Source organism: Hibiscus syriacus, unplaced genomic scaffold, assembly GCF_006381635.1.
Source record: "Hibiscus syriacus cultivar Baekdansim isolate YM2019G1 unplaced genomic scaffold, ASM638163v2 tig00110214_pilon, whole genome shotgun sequence".
In the NCBI taxonomy this organism is placed as follows: domain Eukaryota; kingdom Viridiplantae; phylum Streptophyta; class Magnoliopsida; order Malvales; family Malvaceae; genus Hibiscus; species Hibiscus syriacus.
In genome coordinates this window covers 12,161-30,262 of record NW_024062631.1, presented here as the reverse complement: position 1 = coordinate 30,262, position 18,102 = coordinate 12,161, and the positions used below count along the sequence as shown (strand labels likewise).

The 18,102-nt window shown below is 32.8% G+C and overlaps 1 protein-coding gene across 1 annotated transcript; it reads left to right on the top strand.

The window, feature by feature from the left end:
• The first annotated feature begins 1,188 nt into the window (after positions 1-1,188).
• On the top strand, positions 1,189-8,589 carry LOC120113974 (truncated transcription factor CAULIFLOWER A-like). Its single transcript, XM_039135021.1, has 8 exons — positions 1,189-1,466; positions 7,023-7,101; positions 7,269-7,333; positions 7,792-7,891; positions 7,994-8,035; positions 8,144-8,185; positions 8,292-8,407; positions 8,506-8,589. Exons 1-8 carry the CDS (start codon positions 1,282-1,284, stop codon positions 8,576-8,578), a joined length of 702 nt encoding a protein of 233 aa, XP_038990952.1. The 5' UTR covers positions 1,189-1,281; the 3' UTR covers positions 8,579-8,589.
• Positions 8,590-18,102: the final 9,513 nt, after the last annotated feature.

The window sequence follows — 18,102 nt, the reverse complement described above, 5'->3', positions numbered from 1 at the left end:
CTTATGGGTTTAGGCGGAGAGTCGCACCAAGTAGATATGATCAAGAGACGATAGATTTAATTTTGATAAATCACGTGTATCTATCAAAAGTCACATATATTAATCACGGTTTAAGAGGTTTAGCTCTTTGCAACCTTTTTCCGGAGATGTCCGTTTATCTTTTCTGGAGTTCTGGAATGTCGAAAGTTCAAAGGTGTTATGAGATCCTCGGATGGCTGTGAGATGCGAGGATGACATGTGTAGAGGATCTTTCGCAGGGATATGGCAAAAATGATAGATGTTTTGGTTTGTTATTATAACATGTTGCTCTCATAATTGTTTTCTTTTTTATGATTAGATTTATCGTTACTTCTACTATCATTAGTTATTTGAATATCTTATTAATATATTTCTTTATTAGACTATCAAATTAGTTTTTTCACCTTGATAAATATTTGTAGTTATCTAAGATATGTCGTACTTAAATTATGATAAAAATAATATTAATATATTCTTATTTGTTAATATTGATTGTATTTTCTTTCAATACAATAATTGAATTTATTTGTATATGGTACAGTTTTATTAAATGAATTAGAATTTATTTTAAAAAAAATATTTTTTTGGGGGTTTAAAACTCTGGATGTAATTCTAAAAACAATAACTCGGAGTACAACCGGATTCATCTGCAATTCCCCCAAAAATTAAAGCCAATTAGCGCCGTCACCAAAAAAGAAAGGCCACATACGATAAATCACATTACACTGGTGATACGGACGCTGTCGCTTCGAGCTCGGTAGTCCTAAAACCTGTGGCTCATAGCTTCACACTATCGACCGTTTCATCCTTTTAACCAACCATCTTTCAACAACCCGGTACTACCTCCTTTATTTCTCCCCTCCTATATTTAAAGTAAATAATAATTCTAAATACATTTTATGTATATGTACCCACACACAGAAACTTATTTACATTTTATTAATTTTTTTAAAATTAGATATAAATTTGTATACCAATGATACATGAAATAGAAAACCTATTTTTAATAATAATAATTATTGTTGTTGTTACTATCTACTTCAAGAAAACCGAAGCCTTTTGCTTCATAGTACGACATCAATAAATAGAATCTTATACTTTAGAATAGCCATTTTTGTATTAGTTTCATGTTCTCCTTTCTCCTGTAAGGTGAAAAAAAGCATATGAATTCATATCTTTAGGGTTTCTTGAAGTTTGTTTTCTATTTGTTTCTTTGGTGGGAAAATTAGCTTCTTTTTTTTCCTTTGAAAGGGTGGGGGGGAAATGGGGAGAGGTAGGGTTCAGCTAAGGCGGATCGAGAACAATATTAGCAGGCAAGTAACATTTTCAAAGAGAAGAACTGGTTTGGTGAAGAAAGCTCACGAGATCTCAGTGTTATGTGATGCTGAGGTTGCTTTGATTGTTTTCTCTAACAGAGGGAAACTGTTTGAGTACTCATCCCATTCCAGGTTTTTTTTCTTTTACAAATATTTCTTCCTTTCTTTCAACTGATTTAATTTCACTCTTTTCATCTCTTGGTTTTGCTTACTGTATACCGCATGTTTTCATACACACACACGCATATATTTTTATTTTCATTTATGCTGTTTTTAAGTTCTGGGTCTTTGTTATTTTCCCTCTCTTTGTTCATTATACCGTACTATTTATGGCTTTGCGTTACACCAAAATCTTCAGCTTTCTGACATATTGGCTCGTCACTTCCTCATATAAATACTACTATAAAAAGCTAAGGGAAAACGAAAAAAAGCATGAAAATGAAAAAAAAAAACATAGAGTTTTCTTTTGATGAGACATTTCAGATGTCATTTTCTTCTCTCTGACGCGTTTTCCATTTAGCATAATATTGTTTCCTCCCCTTTTTTGAGGATTCCAGGAAAGTTTTTGTATAATTGATTTGTCAGATCAGAAGTGAAATATATTATATATATGTAATCTAACCTCTCTGATAATCTTTGTTTAGTCTTAGTTCAATTTTATTTTCGGTAATTAATATTTGATATGTAGTGTTTGAACATTCACATAGAAGTTAAACATGAAATTATTTGAACTGCAGATTATGGGACGAGTTTGCTTGATTAACATAATGCAACTTAATGGCAGTACCCTAACCAAAAACTTATTTCAAGCAGATTAACTAATGGCAGTACCTCTTAATTCTATGGTTTCTACTTGCTGTATTTGACACTTGTTTGTTCATAAAGTGTTCTCCGAGAAGAGGTATGTTCATAGAAGGTAAACAAAAAATAGTTTAAGTGGAAGATTATGGAAAATGTTTCTGTTTTAAGTTAATTCAAAGGACAATTTCGGGTGGTTAAGCAAACACAAAATTTCTCAAAACCAGATTAATTTAAGTTTGAAGAGTCAATTAAGCTTAGCAAAACTTTTTAGAGCTTTGTGTCATATATAGGGCAGGGTGTTATTGCATATTTCTCTCATTTTCTTTTTCATGTCTTTGCTTTTAATGTTTAATTACCTAGGATATTGGAATTTGTTTTTGATTCACCTACGAGATTGCCTCCTAATGATATTAGCTACTTCCATAGGCATTATTTATCACCCACTTAATTAAATGTCGTTGTCTAATTATAACACTATTTCATAGTTTATGTTTGATTTATATATATAATCATATATATACATTTCATAGTTTACATTTGATGTATATATATAATCATATATTATGTTAGTGTAGTTGTCCTCAGGTAATGTTATGGGTCAATTGCAATTAAGAAAAATATTGAAAATAATTAAAAGTGTAAATAAATAAATAAGATAATTTGTTTAGATAGTTTAGATTGATCAATATTGTATAGTCTTGTTTAAAGATAATTTCGTTGTATTGTTTTAAGTATAAAAGACACAAGTCATTAATTTAATTACACATACTAATTGTAGGCATTCTCTTGTGCAATATTATCCTAGTTATTATTTCCTTAAGTAATTCCCGCTAATTACTGAACACTTGTTGTAAACACAACACTCAAAACTCTCAGCAGTACACTTACAAAGTTTCTTAAATAAATTGATTTGTGTAAAACAATAAAGTTCTCTTTCAAATAATACAATAAGAGCTCTAGCCAAAACTGGACACTAACAATCTTTTAAATAGGCATCATACATTCTTTGTAGGACCTGGGATACAAGTATCCTTTAATTAGGTTTCTTTAATTCTTGTAAAATTTATCACATAAAATGGATGATCAAATATATCTTTTCGAACAAAAATTATTCATAAAATTTTCACTTGTTTAGCAAATAAACTTTAAAAGACAAACGTGACTTTATCGAACAAGTTTCCTTGGGAAACAAAGTATTCCATTGTCAATCAAGAATATATTTTTTTTGGTTAAAATGAAAGATGTAGCTGATGGAGCACACTTTTTGAAGTTTTTTTTTTAAATAACATTATGAAGTTTACGTTTTTACCAAGCTTTTCTAGTTTAAAATTATAAATTAAAATGTGTGATCTTAATGATCTCGTGCTTTTATAACATTGTAGAATAGTTATTCCTTCAGTAACAAGTGCAAAATGAGACTCTGAAAACTAGAAGAGTTTTTAATTTTTCAAAGAATCTTTGTAACTTAAGTTTTGTTTTATCTTGTCCAACAACTTTGATTTGAGTTTGATATTCAAGAATTTGATATTTATAAAATAGGAAACATGTTTAGTAAAATAGAAACTACAAAAAATATTTTCTTTGAACTGTAGTTTGCTGTAGTTTCTTATTTCAAAAATTAAAGAGTTTGTAAATATTAGAGTAGACAAGTAATCGAAATTTTATACACCGATCAGATTAAAGTAAGTATTAATTTAGTGTCGGTATTCATTTATTGATTTTAGTAGGTTTTATTGTTAGAACTTTTCGTTTATTATACTTTTTAAAGTATATAATATGTTGGTATTATGTGATTATTTTTTTACAACATAAAATGTAAAAGATGGATAATAGATTTTCCATGATTATTTATTATGATGATTAGATTCGTGACATTGAGACCTACTTTATTTTTGAACTCATAAATTCTGTTGCCATCTCGTTTAAGAGAAACATAATGTTTGACAAGTTCATGAAAATTTTTTGCAGAAATGCTCGAGTTGGACAAAATAAAAAAATTCTTTGAAATATAGATTCTATACTTAATTGGTTCCACTATGATATGCTATATTTTACCATAATAATGATGATATTATTGTTGATATGATGATTGACGCACACAACGTAATTTCATTACTAACGTGAACATGTATGTTGGGTCTGTTAGTGTTGATCCAAGTGATATGAGTTGATATAGACTTCATTTTGAGAGATAAAATGAAGCATCAACACAATAAATTTATAATGATTTTACATTATTACTAGGAGACTCAGATTGAGGGGTTTAACCGCCATATATGGGCATACACTCATTAGTAAATGTCTTTGATTTGAACTAAGGCATATCCTCAACAATGATGTATAACCTATATGCGAAGATCCAATCAAGTTTAATTGAAAGACATTCATCTGTTAGCCCTTCCGACATGAACTTATGTAGGTCAACAACACTAGTATATTGTTGAAGATCGGGAAAAGTAAACGAAAGAACACAAGAATTTTAACAAGGTTTGGCAATGTGCTTACGTCCTCGGTGCCTAGGCGGCGCTAGAAATTTTATTCAATGTTCATAGTTTAGGTTACATCTCTATTTATAATAAAAAACCTGGTATAATTACATAATTAACCTTGTATATAACCCATATGTTGAGATGGCATATTCTGTTGTGAGGAAATATTCTTGTGTATGTGTGTTTGATGTCGATGTTAGAGTAAGATCGCCATTTATGACATCTATAACCTTAGACTATTTAATCGAGGCAAGAACATATGAAACTAAGGTTGATGTCATGCACAAAGTAGATAAAAATGAGTTTGTAGAAGAACCTCTTATGAAGCTAGGTTTTGATGGTGTTAAGATGAGTTTATTCAATAAAAAAACATGTTTTTGTTTCTATCGAGGAAGGAACATCTAAAGCTAAGACTAATGTTCGGGAAAAAAACATTTAGGGAGATCAATTTTGATGTTGTTGAGATGATTTTATGCATTGAATCAATTTTGATGGAGTCTCAACCAACACAGTGGATTCTGAAATGAGAGCTAGCAAGAGCTGGCAGAGCCTACTACGAACCTTCATTTCAGATGTGTCACATTAACACAATGAATACACCAAAATTTCTAGAATTACCTAACTTAGGATTCAAACCATTTAGTTTCTTTGACAATTGTAGAGAATTATGCGTTGATATAGAGTATTTAACTAAAGAACTCACAATAACAATAATTAAGTATTACAAAAAATGTCACTCAATTGATTATGGAGTCAAAAGGATAAATAAAGTTAAACATGTTTGTGAGCTTGTCAAACACAATTAGGGTTTTGATTGGATAATCTTATCTTAAAGAAGATAAATAATAATATTTAAGAAATGACAAGACATTATGATTCTTATACATGATGTGCCGACAGAATCTATCAAGATCATAATAAACTAGATTATAATATTATTTGTGTTGTCATCTTGTAATGGGTTAAAACAACTACTAAGGTATCTCTTTCGATGTTAATTGTTGCATTCAAATCATGACATAGTTACCTGTATAGAGAAGTGAGCTTAGGCATATGATGAGGGGTACTCAGATGATCATATGAGTATAATTTGGTGGAGACTATTAATTCATCTTTAAGGGCACACGTCATTTGCCCATAATTACTATCATGAAAACAACATGTTATCAGTTATCTATGTTGTTTGTGAGCATAAGGAGCGAGGTAGTTACTATGATGTCTATCGAACTCATTTTTAGTCTAAATTTTGCAAAAACCGTAGAAGCCAACATTTCTATGCTGGTTTAATTTTTTTCACGTAGAAATCATATTTTCCATGTTACGGATATGGCACAATCATTAAAAGGTATCATGACCTATTCATACCAGATATCTACAAGATTGATGTGTCATTGCAAGTTCTTTTAAAGAGTCAAGTATCTATGCTCAAACATCATGACTGCATGTCGTCCATATTGATTTCAAAAGATTTATGGATGGCATATACAAACTTTCATGGATCTTCATGGTATACAAACATGAGTTCCCCCAATTGAAATGAAAAGAAATGAAATGAAGGTGACATTAGACCTATAATATTACCATATCCTTCATTACATAAAGATCAAAAAGGTTATCCAAAATCGAATAGGATTCACAATGATATGGATATCATAGAAAAAAAATTCCTAAACAACATATATTTTCTTAACTGTTAGGTTACATGTTAGTAAAATTCAGTAATCCTTATAACAGTTAAACGAACTGTTTTAGTTAAACGATACGATTAACCGACCGCAAAAACTCCTATATAAAAATATTTCTTTTAAGAAATATTGTTTTTTACCACTACTAATAATAATAAAATAATTGATTAAATTTTAATTGGGTTGAAATCATTTATGTTGTAGCATATATGAATACATAATTTCTAACATGGATAGACGTATATAAAGAGTGTGAGGAGCTGTTACCCCTCCCAAATATTTTGGTTTAATAGCATTTTAGATTTTTATCAATTGGTAAAATTAGACTTTTATCCCTTCCAATTTTTTAGATTAAACATGTAATAAGTTCCTATGATTTTAAACTTAGGTACCTTACCCTCCCAATATTTGATCTTATTTGATCTTAGTTCTGTTTCTGAGTTCTAACATGTTTAAAAGTACAACACAATCCATCTGATCTTATAAAAAAAAGAGTTTAAATAATTTAAATATTAAATAATAATAAAATACAAAATCGCAGAGTCATAAACATTAAACAAACTTAGATACACGAGTAATATGTACTATCATCCCTTGCAGTAAATATTCTTGAGGTTGTGTAAATTTCCTTGTGATTTGTGTAGTTCATTTCATTGTTCATGTTCATGTCTGTAGGTATTTTCCTTGATTAACTTCTTATGTTGTAATTACAGCATGGAGAGAATCCTAGAACGATATGAACAAAAATCATACGCCGAAAGACAGCTAGCTTCATCAAGTTCTGAATCACAGGTAAGTCTTGCATCAAATCATGAAATTTATTCATCCGAGTAAATCATGTATACAATCTACTTAGTTTGTATTTGACATTTATGTTTGCTGAATATTTATAGTTTTTTTTTTCTTTAAAGAAAAATGGAATCATTAAACTCTTTAACCTTTCTATAAATGCTGCTCAGGAAAACTTGTCTTTGGAATGTTCCAAGATTACGTCAACTATTGAAGTTCTGCAAAGGAACTTGAGGTACAAAACGTAACTTCGTATGTTTGAAAGTTGCTTGCATTTATGATATTGGCATAATGATAAAAAATATCTCTAATTTGATTGAATAGTCACTTTTATTTTTATTTTTTCTTTCTCAAAGTATTTTGATCCATAACGTTTCATTTTGAGGCATAAAGGCTCTCTGTTGATGGAAATCATTAATCAACAAACGGTCAACACTCTAAAATAAGGGTTTTCCCCTCTTAAAATGAACATTAGAGGCCCAAATGCTCTAAAAAAAAGACTAAAATAACTATTTAATAAAATGTTAAAACCATTTTTAAGAATTATGCCTATGATATTTACACCCATGTCAAACATGTACTTGTATTCAACTTCCAATACACGAGTCTAAACAGCATTACCCTAGTCCTGTTAAGTTACCTTAGATATTACATGCTTCTAGGTTAGATTAGATATTATATTAATCAATGCAGGCAGTTCCGAGGAGAAGAGCTTGATACCTTGAGTCTGAGAGACCTGCAACTTTTGGAACAACAAATTGGCAATTCTCTGAAACCCATACGGACTAGAAAGGTAAAATGAGCTTGTTCAATGATTTCTTTCAAAATTTATTTTCGAATTCTTGTCATTTGAATGCTTTACGTCTACTTAACTATGATTTGCTCTGACATGCAGAATAAACTCATGCACGAGTCCATTTCATTGTTGCAGAAGAGAGTAAGTTTATCATATGATGTTTTTTTTCCATGACTTGGATTATATTTAATAAAATAAAAGTAAATACGAAAAAAAAAACAAATATTTTGACATGGAATCTTGCGACAGGAAAGGTCATTGCAAGACCAGAACAACAAGCTGGCAAAAAAGGTAAAAAAAAATTGCTTAATACATGCCTTCTACTCTTCAACTATCTATATATGAAGTTTCTGGTTTCATTCTTTGACTTTGATTAACATTTCTGCCATGGATGAAGCTGAAAGAAAAAGAGCAGACGCCGACTGAACATGAACTGCGAAACCTTGCCTCCTCCTCCTCCCCCCCATCCGTACAACCACCAGCGACGGTCCAATTTCCTTCTTTGACCATTGGGTATATCAACTCTCTTTCTCTTACAAAATTGCAGTGTGATTTACTGCATCACTCGTGCAATGACACTGATTCTCGAGTTTTTTAAATGAATCATGCAGAGGGAGTTACAAGTCCATGGAAGGATCAATCAGGGAGGCTCAGTTCAATCTCAACCTAGTACCAATACTTTGATAGCTTCCTGGATGCCATAAACAGATAGAAAGCTGAGCCTAGCACTTAATACGAGCTGTTCAAATCTGGAACATTTCAAACTATGTTTTATAGAGGCATATTTCCCGTCATAAAATCCTCAGAAAGTTGAAATGCGATGAGAAAACTATATGTAAGCTGTTTATTTGAAAACTTATTACTGTTTTCCAGACCGCAGCATCCCAGTAGAAAATGCTAAAAGAGGTAAAGCGCATTGCTTTACAATAACGTGACCGAATACATGCATGCTGAGCCTTAATGCAATATTAAATGAGATCAATCAGTATAATTTCAATTTTATATTTATATCATTGTTATAAACGTCCCAATCTTAACTCATCTCTAACAGCTTACTAAGCTTGTTATTAACCTCCAAATCTTCATTGATCATATATGCTAACATTTCCCCTTCTCTCTGTTGTTTTTGCTTTGAAGAAGCAAAAGAATCAGATGATATAATCAATAAGATTAGGATATTGCCTATAATAATTGGGAAAACCAATACACGATTGGACACGGATAGTGGACCTGATTGCAATTGAGCTGCATATTGTAATGGGTTGGATTAAAGTTAGGCATGTTAGGTAAGGATATTGTGAATTGTATTGTGTTTGAGACGAAGTAGTTAGAGAATGTGGGCTTAGTAAAGAATGTAGCTCCACCAAAAATGTGGGCTTGGAACAGTTAACGGTAATGAATGTGAATTCGAAACAGGTAACTAACAAAATAATCCCTCATTCATCCTCCTTGTTTCTTAGTATTATGTAACAATCAGCGAATGTGCATTTTCTTTGATCGAGAAGATGAAGCAAAAATTTAACTAAGAAAATTAAATTAATTTATCATTACTTGTCTTAGATCATGTTCACGTAATTATTCACGTTAATAAATATACTCATCCTCTAAAATATTGATCGTTAAGATGTCATATTTTCTTTTACTACGATTTAAGTGAATGAATCTTCTAATATTTTCAAGGATCGAGTCGATTCGTTTGATCTAGTCAAGCCCAATATACTTCAAGGAACCTCTTCTTCTTGGAAATTCTGTATACATGAGTCTCGAATCCTTGGCAATTATATAGATTAAATTAAGTAGTTGACTACATTGAAAATTGAGATGGAAATGCTTCATTATGAATTTTAGATTTTTTATAAAATCTTTTTACCGCTATCAATATTTTTCATGCATTAAATATATTTATTTAATCACAAATAGAAAGAATAATTTTTAGAGTTCAAATTTGAAAGATGGAAGGGCTTAACTTTGGATTTTAGTTTTCCTTCATGAACTTGTCTTTATGTGTTCTTATTACTGTATTGTAATGGAACTGCGTTTTACCTCAAAAACATATATAAATGAATTTATTAGACAAAAATAACAAATATACAACTATATATTGATATGTAAAATACACTGTATATATGGCTAGGTAGGTAGCTCTACAGTTCATCTAGTTTTCCGAGCGAAGAGATAAGAAGAACGGCCTTCCTATTCGAGAAGCATTACTTGTGGGTTGAAGAAAGCTCCATAATATGCTGATGCTGATAGATCAGCACTGCAACCGAACCTTACCACAATGAAGTCTATATTTCTGAAATTATATATTTAGAAAGATTATCGATCATATGCTCCAAAGCAGGGATTAGAACACAATATTCTTTGCAAAATTAATATCTCAAAAGTCTGCAAGTATATAATTAAGTGTTTTATATATATAACATGCACGCATTATTAATTAAGCTTTAAAAGATAGAATTTAACCTGCAAATGACTTTTTACTTGATCAATTGTTAACCCATCAACCTTCATCAAGTGTCTAATTTGCTTAGGGGTAGCCACTGCATGTCCAACATGAAAAAGGAAAACAAATAAAGTTATTATATTTGCCAAATGAAAATATTCAAATCAATTAGCCAAAGGGAAAAAAATAATGAAACTCATGCATTATGATCAAATTCCCATGCACAAACTAATTAAAATTATACAAACCCTAACTCTATAAATCAATTATATATGTGATGTTTACTGATCTGGAATGGAGCCTCCAACCCTGTTCAGAGCCTCCACAAATCTGGAATGGAGCTCTGAAGACCAACATCTCCTATTGTTCTTCAAAATGGATTGAGTCAAGAGCTTCATCATCTTTGTTGATCAGATACAATAAACCTTAATTTGGTTATAATTTCTGCATGATTCATCAATGGCTGCAATCTCATTTTTCTTTCCACTGCCTGATGAGCCAAGAGAATTAATCCAAGTACTCTCTTTTTATGCCAACAATAACCCTTCCATGTTCCTATTTTCTTTGCATTGCTGATGGATTTCTTCCATGTAAGATTTACTCAACAAATAATTCATACAATACATGCATATATATATATATATATATAGATATTAAAGATTATATCTTTATGTTTTACCTGGAAATTATCTAGGATTAATGTTTTCTGCTTCTTTGCATAACCTTCTTCTATAGTACTGCATGTAATTTCCTGGATTTCCCTCTTCTTTTGCAAATTCCTCTTTATGTTTAGGAATTCCTCCTTTAATTTCCAATTGCTATACATTTCAAAAGATAGAAATAGTAAGGAACTAAAGAGAAAATGAAAAGAAAAAAAACTTTGAATTCACGTATTAAAGCATGAACTTACCTTCCATTAGAAGTAGCTTGCACTGAGGAAGTTCATGTTTTAAAGCCTCAACATTGGTTAACTCTTTTTCACTCTTGCAAATATAATCACTCAAAATTGATAACTTATAGTACTCGTTATCAATTCTCGATAGCTCTAAAAGCAAGCTGCTCGAGGATTTAGGCACATATGTTGGCTTAAGACTCAAGCTAAGCTCCATGGAACTTGGATTCACTATTTCCCTGTCATTTACATGAGAAAGGACCAATATGTATCTTATATTATATATATATGTGTTGAAAATTCAATATTAGCCTAAATAAGTTCACACCTAAATTAATTTGATGTCATTGCTTACATCAATTTAGTATTGATGTCATTGCTTACATCAATTTAGTTAGGTGAAAATTAAATATTTTTCTCATGTTTTAATTTCAATGGTTTAGATTATTTTGTGATTATTTTAATGAGTGGTTTAGATTGTTTCTTGAAACCTATAAATACCCTACTTGTATTTGAGTTTTATCATCCAACAATCAAAGCTTAATTATAAGCATTTGAAAGCTTTCTTAAGAGTTATTCCCTTTTGCAATTTTGTGAGATTATTCTAAAGAGAGTTTTTCTTCTTCTCGATCAATTAGAGTTTTTTACTCTATTTTGATTGTACAATTGGTATCCGAGCCACGTTTTTAAGGTCTCTTGAAATTCCAAGTATGCTCTGTGGCTGCAGTTTTTAACTGATCTTCCACATCAGAAAAGATTTCTTGAGATTATTGTCGGGGTTATTACAAACCTTGTGGAGCTTCTTTGTGTTTAGAGTAATTTAGTACTCTGCACGTTTGTTACTCAAGCTTGTTCGGTATAGTCAAAGCCTTGCCGTTAAGATGGGTGATCTTCAAGTAGTTGAAGGAATCAAGAAGCTCAACAATAAAAACTACAACACATGGGCAACGTGTATGGAGTCATACTTACAAGGTCAAGACCTTTGGGAGGTTGTCGGTGATGGTGAAGTTACACAACCGATGGCAAAAGATGACAATGGCGTCTTGCGAAAGTGGAAAATTAAAGCAGGCAAAGCAATGTTTGCTTTAAAGACCACAATTGAAGAAGAAATATTGGAGCACATCCGGGATGCTAAAACACCAAAGGAAGCATGAGACACTTTTGTTACACTCTTTTCGAAGAGGAATGATACAAAATTGCAACTTCTTGAGAATGGACTTCTATCAATGGCGCAACGCGACATGGCGGTTGCCCAATACTTTCACAAGGTGAAGTCGATATGCCGTGAAATTTCAGAATTAGATTCAACAGCTGCTATTGGGGAAGTCAGGATAAAAAAATAATTGTCCATGGTTTGAGACCCGAATATCGAGGGTTTGTTGCCGCTGTACAGGGATGGTCGACACAACCATCGCTTGTTGAGTTCGAAAATTTGCTTGCAGGTCAAGAAGCCATGGCTAAGCAAATGGGAGGAGTCTCGTTGAAGGGTGAAGAGGAAGCGCTCTACACTAGCAAAAGCAGAGGCAATTTTCAGCGGTATACTGGCAGTGGATCTAAAAAGAATGGTGACAAGGTGAAAAATTACCAAGGAAAGGGAGGCCTTCATTTAGGGGGAGCTTCCAAGAATCGCGATAATAATAGAAAGTTCGATGGAAAGTGTTACAACTGCGAGGAGATGGGCCACATGGAAAAAGACTGTTGGACCAAGAAAAATCCTGTTGAAAGTAATACTGCTACTTCCAGTTCGAAGGAGAATAGTGAAGATGGTTGGGATGCTGAAGCGTTATTTGCTACAGAGGAAGAAGAATTAGCTCTCACGGTAACAACACCAGAACGGACTGACTACAAGAATGATTGGATCGTAGATTCGGGCTGCTCAAATCATATGACGGGTGACAAACAGAAGTTGCAAAACATGTCTGAGTACAATGGAGGTCGTGTGGTGGTGATAGTTGACAATTCAAGGTTATCGATAACTCACATCGGTAAGACGGTAGTTACGCCTCGATATAATTCTAACCAGGTGCAACTTCAAGATGTTTATCATGTCTCAGGAATTAAGAAAAATTTTCTATCTATGGCTCAACTAACATCATCGGGCCATTATGTCTTATTTGGTCCCCAAGATGTGAAGGTTTATCGTTATGTAAAAATCATAAACACCAACAAGGAGGGATGACGTTTGGAGTCAATTTACGTGATGTCAGTAGAGTCCGCATATGTAGACATGACAAGGAAAAATGAGACATCAGATCTATGGCACATACGATTAGGTCACGTTAGCTATTCCAAGCTAAGTGTGATGGTGAAGAAGTCGATGCTTAAGGGGCTTCCTCAATTAGACGTTGGAGTTGGTTCACTCTGATGTGTTCGACCAGTTAAGCAACAGTCAATTAGCGGTATGCGGTACATGGTAACATTCATTGATGATTTCTCCAGGTATGTGTGGGTTTTTTTATGAAAGAAAAATCTGACACGTTCTCAAAGTTTAAAGAGTTCAGAGACTCAGCTGAAGGAGAAGTGGGAAAGAAGATATATTACTTGCGCACAGACAACGGAGGAGAATATAGATTAAACGAGTTCTCTCAATACTTAAGGGAATGTCGAATACATCATCAGTACACTTGTGCCAACACGCCACAATAGAATGGTGTAGCAGAAAGAAAAAACCGGCATATTGCAAAAATTTGTCGAAGTATGCTACATGCAAAGAACGTACCTGGAAGGTTTTGGGCTGAAGCAATGAGGACTGCAGCCTTTGTGATCAACAGACTTCCTCAACCAAGATTAGGATTTGTTTCACCATTTGAGAAACTATGGAACATAAAACCTACAGTTAGTTACTTTCGAATATTTGGCTGTGTATGTTATGCGTTTGTTCCTGATCATTTACGGAGCAAATTTGACAAGAAAGTTGTTAGATGTATCTTTGTGGGATATGACAGCCAGTGAAAGGGGTGGAAATATTGTGATCCCATTAGTGGAAGATGCTACACGTCATGAAATGTGGTATTTGATGAAGCATCTTCTTGGTGGTCCTCAGAGAATGAGGTATTGCCAGATTCGAGAGAATTTGGAGACAAGCTACAATAAAAGATGGGGGAGCATGTTGTTCAACTCCAAACAAGTTCAGATGAATCAGAAGATCCAAATGGCGATGATGTCGAACAAAGAGTGACTCAGGATCCTTGGCAAACTGGAGTGTATCAACAACCAAACGAAGAAGGTGGGCCTAATGAAACAGAAGAATCAATTCCATAATCTCAACTCCGAAGGTCAACAAGAATACGAAGACCAAATCCAAATATGTCAATGCAGCCATAATTGAAGAAGCAATGGAGCCTGAGACGTTCGAGGAAGCATCGAAGAGTTCTGAGTGGATGACAGCTATGAAAGAAGAGATCGATGCACTTCAGCAAAATCAAACTTGGGATATTGTACCAAAGATAAAAGATGTGAAACTCATATCTTACAAATGGGTTTACAAGATAAAGCGTCGTCCAGATGGGTCAATCGAGAGGTACAAAGTGCGATTGGTAGCTCGTGGTTTCTCTCAACAGTATGGACTAGACTATGATGAAACATTTAGTCCAGTGGCGAAACTTACAACCGTACGAGTCTTACTTGCACTTGCAGCCAACAAAGACTGGAACTTATGGCAGATGGATGTGAAGAATGATTTTCTTCATGGAGAGCTAGATCGAGAGATCTACATGACCCAACCAATGGGTTTTCAGAGTCAAGATCATCCTGAATATGTGTGTAAGCTACGAAAAGCACTCTACGGATTGAAACAAGCACTTAGGGCGTGGTATGGTAAGATTGCTGAATTTCTAACGAAAAGTGGTTATTCAGTAACACCTGCAGATTCTAGCTAGTTTGTCAAAGCCAATGAATGTAAGCTAGCTATCGTGCTAGTGTACGTGGATGACTTAATCATAACCGGTGATGATGAGGCAGAAATTCTTCAGACAAAGGAGAATTTATCAGTTCGTTTCCAGATGAAGGAACTTGGACAACTTAAGCACTTCCTTGGTCTAGAGGTTGATCGCACACACGAAGGAATATTTTTATGTCAACAGAAATATGCTAAAGATTTGTTGAAGAGGTTTGGAATGCTCGAGTGCAAGTCAACTTCAACACCAATGGAACCAAATGTCAAAATGTGTGCACATGAAGGAAAAGGTTTGGAAGATGAAACAATGTATCGACAATTGGTAGGTAGTCTGATCTACTTAACCTTGACTCGACCTGACATTTCTTATGCAATTGGTGTGATGAGTCAGTATATGCAAAATCCAAAGAAGCCTCATTTGGAAGCAGTTTGACGAATACTGAGATATGTGAAGAGTACAATTGACTATGGTCTTTTTTACAAGAAAGGTGAAGACTGCAAGTTAGTTGGTTATTGTGATGCTGATTATGTAGGAGATCGACAACTAGGTATGTGTTTAAGCTTGGCTCCGGAACAATTTCTTGGTGTAGTAAGAGACAACCAACGGTATCATTGTCAACCACTAAAGCTGAGTATCGAGCAGCAGCAATGGCATCTCAAGAGAGTACATGGTTGATACAGTTGATGAATAATCTACATCAACCAATAAATTATGCAATTCCGTTATACTGTGACAACCAATCGGCAATTCGGCTGGCGGAGAATCCTGTTTTTCATGCAAGAACTAAACATGTGGAAGTACATTACCACTTTGTTAGGGAAAAAGTTTTCCAAGAAGAGATTGAGATGAGGCAAATCAAGACAGATGAGCAAATTGTTGACTTGTTTACAAAAAACTTAAGTGTTGGAAAGTTTGAACATTTCCGTCGTCAACATGGCGTGATTCAAAGAATGGAGGCTAACATTGAGAGCTAACATTGAGAGGAGTGTTGAAAATTCAATATTAGCCTAAATAAGTTCACACCTAAATTAATTTGATGTCATTGCATACATCAATTTAGTATTGATGTCATTGCTTACATCAATTTAGTTAGGTGAAAATTAAATATTTTTCTCATGTTTTAATTTCAATTGTTTAGATTATTTTGTGATTATTTTAATGAGTGGTTTAGATTGTTTCTTGTAACCTATAAATACCCTACTTGTATTTGAGTTTTATCATCCAACAATCAAAGCTTAATTATAAGCATTTAAAAGCTTTTTTAAGAGTTCTTCCCTTTTACAATTTTGTGAGATTATTCTAAAGAGTTTTTCTTCTTCTCGATCAATTAGAGTTTTTACTCTATTTTTTATTTAACAATATGCGTGTGTTTAAGACAATAATATAAATTCTGGGTTAATCCTAGAAGACAACGTTGATTACAGACGTAATATTCTAATCCATTGTGTATGATTTTGACAGCCAATAAGGAAATATCTTGCTCTTGAAAGCAATAAAGCCTAAAGATATCTTTTTTCTAAGGCTTAATACCCAAATAAATGCTCAAACTATACTTTTTTTCCGAATACGTGATTACAATATTTTTTCCATCCAGGTATTTAACGTTACAAATGTTATCACTTTAGGTGTTCAGACCGTCAACGGCGATAATTTTCTCCGTTAAGTGACACGTGTCACAATATAATAATTTTAAAATTTTTATATATAATTAAAAAAAATAAAAGTATATATTTTAAAAAGAAAATACATAAATTTTGAAATAACCCCAAAACTTTAAAAACATTCATTTCAACCCTTAAACTCACTCTGACCGCCGCTCTTTGCCGTCGACGAAGCTCCACCCGACCTCACCTCCATCGGCAACTAAAACTCTTATGAAATCGTGATCGATCGACGGCGAATCGACGTTTTATACTCCACGAACCCTAGGATATCCCACGCATTTCCGACGGCCAATCAGCGACAACTACAGCGGCGTATAACTAGGATGATGTCAGGGACTACGTTAGCGGCGGTGGTTGTGGCCAGAAAGGGAGGTGACGACGGGTTAATATTAGTATTTGGGGATTTTTTTTGTAATTTAAAAGAAGTTACGATCTTTTTTATAAATATAATAATATTTTTTAAGAAAAATAAATTTCAAAATTATCATATCATGACACGTGTCACTTAACGGAAAAAAAAACTAACGGTCGTTATGTTTCGAGCACCTAAAATAGTCACATTTGTAACCTTATACACCTGGATGTGATAAAAAAGACTGTGCACACAATTTGAGTAAAAATGGTATAGTTTGATCACTTATTTAGGTATTAAGCTTTTTTCTAAAGATAAAAAAAGGGGGAAACAGAAGAAAAGAAGAAAGGTCTGATTCGACAGGAAACTTAGGTAGCTCCAGTTCATGCACAATCTCTAACAAAAAGTTCATCGGAAGAATCTCTTTGAATTGCATCCACTTTGTTCCTTTTACCTTGGATTTGGCCTACAAATAAAAACCTTATTTTACCTTTTAGGACCGCATAGATACAATTGAAAGATGTTATGTATGTTAGCAATAAAAATCAGGTTAAGGAATGCAGATAAACCCACCTCGGGGTAACATAAATATCTTTGGTCAGTCAATCAATTAATGAATCTTTATATAATTTTTTTATAACTATTAGTATTAAATCTATTTTTAATTAATTCAGAATAAATATTATAGAGATTATTGTGGAAATGGTCTTTTTAATTTAATTTATTATATTTGCAAATTAAAATTAAAATTATAAATATCGTTTGAAAACTAATATCTCATCTAATTAAACCAAATAATTATTTGTGTAGGTTGAACATCAAACATTGGAGCTATTCAAGTGCATAATGAGAAAGAAAATATCTACCTTTCAAAAAGTCATTTTGATGACTGAAAAAAATAGTGCTTTTTACACCAAAACAACAAAGAACAGTAAAAAAAAAGGAAAAATTTATGCTT

Excerpts from the sequence above, each read along its gene's own strand:
- LOC120113974 (XM_039135021.1), top strand. The coding sequence starts at position 1,282 with ATGGGGAGAGGTAGGGTTCAGCTAAGGCGGATCGAGAACAATATTAGC. Across the intron at positions 8,036-8,143 it reads TTTCATTGTTGCAGAAGAGA|GAAAGGTCATTGCAAGACCA; the intron begins GTAAGTTTATCA and ends ATCTTGCGACAG. Across the intron at positions 8,408-8,505 it reads TTTCCTTCTTTGACCATTGG|AGGGAGTTACAAGTCCATGG; the intron begins GTATATCAACTC and ends TGAATCATGCAG.